Source organism: Camelina sativa, chromosome 9, assembly GCF_000633955.1.
Source record: "Camelina sativa cultivar DH55 chromosome 9, Cs, whole genome shotgun sequence".
In the NCBI taxonomy this organism is placed as follows: domain Eukaryota; kingdom Viridiplantae; phylum Streptophyta; class Magnoliopsida; order Brassicales; family Brassicaceae; genus Camelina; species Camelina sativa.
In genome coordinates, this window is record NC_025693.1 from 21,695,073 (window position 1) to 21,704,318 (window position 9,246).

General features: G+C 31.1%; 2 protein-coding genes and 1 non-coding gene across 3 annotated transcripts in view; 2 read left to right on the plus strand and 1 right to left on the minus strand.

The window, feature by feature from the left end:
* LOC104711651 (UPF0183 protein At3g51130) lies at nucleotides 1,693-5,215 on the plus strand. Its single transcript, XM_010428352.2, has 15 exons — nucleotides 1,693-1,909; nucleotides 2,245-2,327; nucleotides 2,426-2,500; nucleotides 2,738-2,805; nucleotides 2,882-2,987; nucleotides 3,074-3,134; nucleotides 3,232-3,398; nucleotides 3,510-3,572; nucleotides 3,638-3,685; nucleotides 3,825-3,938; nucleotides 4,010-4,100; nucleotides 4,205-4,278; nucleotides 4,585-4,689; nucleotides 4,791-4,852; nucleotides 5,015-5,215. Exons 1-14 carry the CDS (start codon nucleotides 1,780-1,782, stop codon nucleotides 4,830-4,832), a joined length of 1,227 nt encoding a protein of 408 aa, XP_010426654.1. The 5' UTR covers nucleotides 1,693-1,779; the 3' UTR covers nucleotides 4,833-4,852; nucleotides 5,015-5,215.
* On the minus strand, nucleotides 8,530-8,602 carry TRNAE-CUC. Its single transcript has one exon. It is a non-coding gene; the product is annotated as a tRNA-Glu (tRNA).
* LOC104711653 (protein CHAPERONE-LIKE PROTEIN OF POR1, chloroplastic) overlaps nucleotides 8,674-9,246 on the plus strand; it is a 3,600-nt gene continuing 3,027 nt past the window's right edge. Inside the window, exons 1-2 of the mRNA XM_010428353.2 lie at nucleotides 8,674-8,784; nucleotides 9,048-9,241. Coding sequence (XP_010426655.1) covers nucleotides 9,093-9,241 — 149 coding nt within the window. The 5' untranslated portion in view covers nucleotides 8,674-8,784; nucleotides 9,048-9,092. The remainder of the gene's footprint in view (nucleotides 8,785-9,047; nucleotides 9,242-9,246) is intronic.

The following is a 9,246-nucleotide window of genomic DNA, read 5'->3' on the forward strand; positions in this document are numbered from 1 at the left end:
CAATACTAATAAGAATCAATTGATGTGTTACATAATAAGAATCAATTAATCGACTTGCACAACTCTAAATACAAAAATCTTACATAATATAGGAATAAAACAACAAATAATACAAATTCAAATTATATTATAGTCATATATTTTAAATTTATAATATATTATGTAATACTATTATCTTTACACTGTAAATGAAATAGAAAAATTAAAAAATAGTTTATTTGTTGACTAAATAAAATTTAATGAACATTAAGGATATATATAATAAACCACACCATATAGTAAATGGAAATTATACACTACATAATTATAGTTAATTCAACAAATACAAAAAATATTATTTACATATATATATATATATATGTAATATAATCAATAAAGATTTTTTTTTAGTTTTTAAACGACAATATATCCCCGCGGTGTACCGCGGGTGAATATCTAGTTTGTTAACATTCCACCAAATAAAATGACTTCGTACAAAAAAAAGTTAATTAGCAAATAACCCTCTACAATTTGGGTACCTAGTATGAATTCAACCAAGGTATCAAGCATTCATGATAATAAATTAATAATATAAATTGTCTCTCAAAATGTTCAAAGTACCCTCTTTTTTTTGGGGGGTCACCAGTTCTATATCTTCATTTTTTCACACAAAATGGAATCCCAAGGGTGAAAAGCAAGTACCCCAAAACATGTATTTATGGAAAACATAAAATGTAGCCCAAAGGAGTGTAAATCCCATAGGATATTCCATGATTTGGTCATCTATGCATAAATTCTGTAACTTCATTCACCACAGTCACATGTTATCATAGCCAGGTCTTTGTACCTTTGTTGGGCATTGTTCACGTGCATGTTAGACTTGCCTTTTGTTATAAAGTTTCGAACTTTCATATTTTCTTTTAAACTATATATCCTTTTCGTAATTTTTAATACCAAAATGTTACATAGACAATACGAAATACGAAATGTTATATAATCAATTATCGGTGTGATCTTGAGTATGTTAAAAAGAAAAGAAAAAAGACATATATTTGGTAGAAAACGGTATTATATATGTCTTTTGGCAGGAATGAAAAAAAAAACTGCATTATGCATAATACACCATGACCATACACGGTTCATGCTTTCCTACATTTTTCAAAATTTGGTTAGTGATGTAACTACTAAAATATGCAGCCAAATTATGCAGTATCAAGTGTCCACAGAACAAGGTCATATCTCGATTTCAGGTTCTAACATTTTTTGGTAAGTGACGTAACTACTAACATTTTTTCGACTACGTGAAAATTTATTACGAAGTTGAATAGATTTCTATTACTTATATATTCAAAGATTCAAACAAAAAAAATGAAAAAAGTATGTATACACTGTTTTAGTATGCTTATAACAAATTGAATCAATGAGAGATAACAAAAACATTGAAACGATGTGTCATGGTAGATCAAAATTTTCATAAATAATTGAACAAAATTTATGTACAACCAACCATGATTATGTTAGATTGAATGGTCATTAGCAAAATTAATTTTCTCATAAGTTTATTAGGTGTGTGTAGTAGCGTGCTAATTGGTGAGAAAGTAGTACTATGCGTATATTTTGATCTAAACACGGACGGGTCAACAACAGCCCAAACACGACCCGGAAACCCGTGAAGCAAAAGTTTTTAAAAAGAAAATGTACGAGACGAACTAAAGTGGACCCGACTAAATTCAGAACTTCAGAAATCCAAAAAAAAAAAAAAAACTATTCTCATTCTCTTCAAGAAACCGAATCCAACAAATGAAGGATTACTCAAAGATCGGCGATAAACTAGTGATGCAAAGACCTAGACGACGATGCGAAGGAACCGCCATGGGCGCCACCGTGTTCGATCTCCGTCCCGGCGTCGGCATCGGACCTTTCACTATCGGTAATTGCAATTCTCTCCAAATTTGTAATCTCTGCTACTTTTCCTTTAGTTTCTAGGATTCGAAACAGAGTTTATCATATACGCTGTGTCTATTGGAGTTGGAAGATAACAAAATCGATTTTGCGATCGGAGATTGCGTGTTGTTTTGGGAATTGTTTGATTACATCGCGATGAAGTTCTTTGGTTTGAATATTCGGTAAATTGCTGCGTTGTTTGATAACTGTTGGATCATCTGTAGTGTTAGCAAACGTTGTGTTAGCTTGGGTTAGCACTTTAACATACTGTTTCGTCTTCCGATCAGTTTGACCGACGATCATACGTTGTGTTGTTTTCAGGAATGCCGATTTGTGAAGCTTTTGCTCAGATAGAGCAGCAACCTAACATATACGATGTTGTTCATGTTAAATACTACGACGAGGTTTGTACTAATTCGTTGCTAATATTTGCCATTTTTTTTCATCATATCTAATCTTATTTCTGTGGTGGGTTTTCTATGATTCTGTTACCTCTCCGCAGGATCCTTTGAAAATGGATGTTGTTATTAGCTTTCCAGATCATGGGTTTCATCTTCGATTTGATCCCTGGTCTCAGGTACAATTCTTTTCTTGATGATGCTGTGGTTCTTGCATGTGTATGATTAAACCAACTTCACCGCTCTATAAACTCTTGGATACAACTATTCAAGAGTAGAGAACAATATCTTCATGTTTTACCTACAGTTGAGTAATATTGTTATTTGACTAGTGTTAAATGGAACAACCTTAGCTTTGTCTTCTTCTGTCTGTCAAAGAGACACTCTAGTTTATTATTCTTCCTATTTGTTTGCAGAGGTTACGCCTTGTTGAGATATTTGATGTTAAGCGGCTTCAAATGCGCTACGCCACTTCTATGATTGGGTGAGTCAAGGAATAGTAATTTATGGGTTTGGTGTAATTTACTGTTGTAACTATTGTCTGTTTGCTTGTACTTCAGGGGTCCATCAACACTGGCCACTTTTGTTGCTGTGTATGCACTCTTTGGACCAACCTTTCCTGGGATTTATGATAAAGAAAGAGGGATATATTCTCTGTTCTACCCGGTGAGCAAGAAATAAAATTTGATCACACTGTTTTTCCGTAAATGTTTGAATTATTCTGTCAATGTTTAAGATTTTTACTATGGCAGGGGTTATCCTTCGAGTTTCCAATTCCTAACCAATACACGGACTGCTGCCATGATGGAGAAGGTATGCTCACATAGTTTACTTGCCCAGATAAAATCTGTTATGTTGATTACCTTGTTTGATACCTAACTTCCTACACTTTATTTTCTCCTATGCATAGCGGCACTACCATTAGAGTTTCCAGATGGCACCACACCAGTAACATGCCGGGTCTCTATATATGACAACTCAAGTGACAAAAAAGTTGGTGTCGGAAAGCTGATGGATAGAGCATCTGTCCCTCCTTTGCCATCTGGCAGCTTGTATATGGAAGAGGTCCATGTCAAGGTTTGGCTTATATTCAGATAGTTACTTTCCCTTTGTGTGTGTTTAATAGCTCTTAGTCTAACATAATTAGCAGTAGCCGTCTTTGCATGACTTAATTAAATATTTATGCAGCTTGGCAAGGAACTATTCTTTACTGTTGGAGGCCAGCATATGCCTTTTGGTGCATCACCACAGGTAAAATGTGTACCTTATCTTATCGAGCTTCTTCTTTGGAACTAACTATTTCGTGCTCTGAGCAGGATGTATGGACTGAACTAGGTCGACCATGTGGGATCCACCCAAAGCAGGTGACTCTCTAAACTTGTTTGTATATGGTGAACAGATACTTACATTAGCTTCTGTTACTATGGTGCCTGCATTATCTGTCAGTTCAATGCCCAATTGGACATTTAGATTTCTAATTCTGAATTGCCCTTTGTTCTCCAGGTAGATCAAATGGTTATTCATTCCGCTTCAGATCCACGGCCAAAAACAACTATATGTGGGGATTACTTTTACAACTATTTCACTCGCGGTTTGGATATCCTGTTTGACGGAGAGGTAGGAAACGCATCAAAGTTATATGTTCCCTTCATATGTTTTCTTTATTCACGACTCTACCTTTTCTGCAGACTCACAAAGTTAAAAAGTTTGTTCTTCACACCAACTATCCCGGTCATGCTGATTTCAACTCATACATAAAGTGCAATTTTGTGATTCCTGGTACGCAATGCAAATGAAGCAGCTCATGTCAGTCAATTATGCTTTACTCAGATATATGCTGTTTTACTTTTCCAACAAAACTACGCTCTCTTGATGCTTTGCAGTTGGGGAGGATGCGGCAGAAGCAAACAGAGGTGGAAACAAGATCACTCCAAGCACTAATTGGGATCAGGTTAAGGTAAGTTAACTTCAGACCAAAGTGATATAAACATAACAAGAATTGAATGATAAAGCTAGTCTATGTTAGGCCTTGAACAATTGTCCCTAAAAGTTCTTATTGGTATAAAATCTCTTAACCAATCCCACCATTGCGGGATCCTATTGCATAATGGGAAGAACCTTGGTGAGGAAGCATTGAGGAAATGATGAAATGTTTTGTTACTTTCAGCATAATATGTGACTGAATTGAATTATCAATAAAACTAAGAATCAGAACAAATTGAGTAAAACATTTCTCTTATGAAACCTGGCTTTTCACCTTTAGGAAATACTCGGGGAATGTGGCCCAGCAGCTATTCAGACGCAGGGGTCAACGAGCAACCCTTTTGGATCAACATATGTGTATGGCTATCAGAATGTTGCTTTTGAGGTGAAGAATTTATTAGTAACCTTATATCAGTAAATTGTGATCCTTGTTGTATAAATGCAAATTGTTAAGTGAAAATTTATGTTGGGTTAAAATATTTGCAGGTGATGAAGAATGGTCATATAGCCACTATAACTTTGTTCTAGTCATGATGTTTACCAGTGAGGTATGTCGTTCTTGAGTTTGCTCATACATATTAATATTGCAAAGTTCATCCACTGTATGATATTGTAGACAAAATTGGCTCAAATTAATTTGTCTTGTATTATATATGCTACTGAATGAACGAAGATTCTCACATGTGGAATATCAATCAATGTCTTTGTAGGGGGTTCAAGATCTTCCATCAGACGGGGTTCAAGATCTTCCATCAGACTCTGTAAATCTAACGTCACAAGAAGCTACGAAACTATGGATGATACCAAAAAACTACAAATGTGTTGTACAGGAGTACATTTGGCTAGTTCCTATCACGGTTATATAATAACAGTTATTCTGGTTTTATCCATTTATTCAGACTTTATGACTACATCCATTTATTAGATACTAGGTTATATTCCGCGCATACGCGGATTGTTATATATATAATAAATTACTAGATTAGGACCCGCGGTACACCGCGGGACAAAATTATTTTAACTAAAATACTTAAATTATAAGTTGTATTTGTTGGTTAAATATGCTATAATTATATAATAATTGTTAAATAAATCATATAATACCGCAATATAATTTTTTTTACATAATATTTATTTAATCAATTTAATTAGATATGTCTATTCTCTGATATCGATAGTGTTAACAAAATAATGAAATGATGTTTTACCCGTGTAATACCGAATTAATGATATTTTTTAATTTATATAAATATCGATAAACCCCGTCCGGCTATTTAACCCCGTCCCGCTATATAACCCCGTCTCGAGATATTTTAACTCACACTATATCATCTTAATTTTTAATATTTATTGTGTATCTACAGTATAATATTTATCATATTTAACTTTTAAAAAGTTTTAAATATTTTTCATATTAAACCTTTTAAAAATCTTTAAAAAAAAGAACCGGAATAAACCAAATAAAAGTTCTAAAGTTTGAATGCCTGATAAATCAAGTTTTCTACTTATTTGTATTCAGAATCATTTTGGTCTCTTTTAAAGTACGACTCTAAACCATTTCACAATTTTTTTGACGATGTGGGATATTGTACCCATATTTTTTATTCATCTATTGTGTAATATATGTCCGTTTTTGAAATTTTGAATTACATCATATACAGGAAAAATCACAATTTTTATTAACTAAATGTATCATAAAATATTTCAAAACTTTTTTATAACTTTAAATAAAAATGAAAGGGAATCATATATTTATGTTTGAATAAGGTAGAAATATTTCCTTATTTTTAAAAATCTTACCTATAATTAATTTTGAATTTTTGGTAACTAATATTAAAATCAATGCATTAAATGTAAAAACTTTCCAAAAAGTATTTTTGAGCAAAAACTGCTGCAAAAATACTAATATAGATGTTAATTAATTTAATTTTATATAATAATCATAAAAAGCAAAAAAAAAAAATCTAAATCTAAATGTCTTTTGGAAATTTACATTTAAAAAAAAATCATACAAATTCATAATATATAACTAATTTAAATATAATAACACATACATATTTCTTGAATTTCTTTGTTTTTTTATTATTTAACTTCGATAATATTAATTTTCATTAGTTTCTCTGAAGATTTGAGGTTAAAAAAATTGATAAAATGAAAGGTAACTATGATATTCAATATTAATTTAAGTTTTTCATATAAGCTAACACATAACCTAAAGTATTAAATGAGAGAAACGGAATTATTCTCTATAATACAATTTCCAAAGATTAATTTTACTTTTACGTCTCTTTTTTATATTGCCTTCATTTTAATTTATATTGCTAGATTTAGTTATAATTTTTTTATCTTTGTAGTAAAAGCTAGATAGAAAATAGAATATTATATTGTTTTTATATAGAGAAATCCTTTTGAAGTACATATTTGAATTAAATAAATATAGCTTAATGATTTTTATGTAATTATATGTTTAATCAGAAACTAAATATAATGATGAGTATTCTTTAAAAATGTATTACAATTTTGTTAGAGGTAAGAGAGAGTTAAGAAAAATTGATTTGATATTTCATAATTATATTACAAAATTTTCTTTCCTTAGAAGTTAGAACATTACATATTTTTAAGAATCAAATAAATATATATGAATATGTAAGAAATAATCTAACATTTAAAGTAAAGAAAGAAGTACATAAAAGCAAGAAGAAATAAAATGGAGAACAATGTAAAAAATTATGATTAAATTTATTACAATATTATCTTCATTGAGTTTTCAACCAATGCAAGAACATTAAAAAACAAAAAAAACAAAGAAAATATTTAGGATTTGAGATATGATGGAGGAGGATGTGAGAATGATTATTTATAGGATATAAGAAGTGATGGAAGTTACATTTCTCAAAAAATAAATTAGAGGAGTTATAATTATAATTGCTAGGGTATTTAACTGAAAGTGAATGGAGAAAACAAATAGTCAATTCACAATTTATGTAATTTTAGTTACAACTTAGTACTAAAGTGTATATTTAAAGTATGAATTAATGTATATGATTAAATATGTTGTATTTTAGGTTTAATTAAAAATAAATATTATATGTTTAAGAAAATAAATACCAAATAGACCATTAAGGAGAGATTAACTGAAATTAGAAAATATTATATAATATAAAAATATAATCTTCATTGAGTTTTCAACCAATGCAAGAACGTTTAAAACGAAAAAGAAACAAAAAAAAATTAGGATTTGAGATATGATGGAGGAGGATGTGAGAATGATTATTTATAGAATAAGAAGTGATGGAAGTTACATTTCTCAAAAATTAAATTAGAGGAGTTATAATTATAATTGTTAGGGTACTTACCTGAAAGTGAATGGAGAAAACAAATAGTCAATTCATAATTTATGTAATTTCTGTTACAATTTAGTACTAAAGTGTATATTTATATATGATTAAGTATGTTGTATTTTAGGTTTACTTAAAAATAAATATTATATGTTTAAGAAAATAAATACCAAATAGATCAGTAAGGAGAGAGTAACTGAAATTAGAAAATATTATATAATATAAAATATATAAAATAATTAGGTAAGAAAATATTTAAAAAAGACCACAAAATAAATTTAAAAGAAAATTACATGACAATATGTCACATCTCACATGTCACAAACAAATCGAATATGAAATAACTATATATTTTTAAATTAGATGATAATAATCAAAAATAGAAGAGTGTGTTTCTCAATTACTCACATATCATATTACGATTTTTAACAACGTTAACGTAATCATTTTACAAACAAAACATTGATTTAAGATCTCATTTGTTGGTCAACGAAACACCATGAAAATGGAGGTGAGATTAATTAGGGTTTCTAGCGGTAATTGAACAGATAAGAGGGGAGGGGTGGGGAAGATAGAGAGGGGCGAAAGAGGAGAAGACGGAACTGTGAGATATCATCAGTTTTGCTTTAGGAAGTCGATATATTTATGTGACCCATTAACCATTTACAGCCTATTAATAATTAGCTTAAACATGAGAGAAAAAAAAAAAAAACCAAAAAATTAAGAGGTGCCACATGGCAGATAGATAGAGCTTCCTTAGAGGGTGTAAGTCTACTTTATTATACTACTATACGCAATAGCCTCATTAGTTGAGTTGAGTTGTTTGTGATTTTTTTTATATTAAATATTTTAAAAATGACATTGGAAAAAACAAAACCAAAAAAAGACTCCGTCGCCGGGACTCGAACCCGGGTCTCTCGGGTGAGAGCCGAGTATCCTAACCAGCTAGACTACGACGGATTGTTGACAAGTATTGACTTAAGCTTTATATAAGTTATTGGTGTAGCTAAGGTTTCTTCTTGTGCGATATCTCTTCTATCCGTTGCGTGAGTCGTGACAAAGGTTTTGTGAATGGTTCCGGGAAGGAAAGGGGAAGTGGAATTGTGGATTGTATTCATCAGCGATACGTCTCTTCTCCTCTGGTACTCTTTCTTTCTTTTGACTCTCTTCTCCTTCCGTTTCGTTTCGACTTATGAATAACTCCTAAGCTGCTTTTTAATTGAGAATTGGCTTTTGGTTCAATCCATGGGGATGCGAGTACTTGAATTCTCAAATAGTTCCGATTTCTCTTTCGTTTTATATTAGTTATTCGTTTCTATCTGAGCTAATTGGATTTGGAATGCATAGTAGTAGTATTGGCGATTGGTTTAGGGTTTATGCCTGATTTTTTTTTATTTGATTTTAGGGATTGAGGTTGGTGGTGTGAAGGAAAGCTTCGGTATAGTTAGAAATGAATGCGTCCGGGTTAACTGTTACTCCGCCCAGATTTCACCTTCGATGGCGTTCAGATCGTTTTGGCACAACTCAGAGAAGCTCTCAAGCTTTTACTGTTCTAAGTAAACTTGATAATCGAAACTCAGCTTTGCGTAATCTTAAAAGGTAGT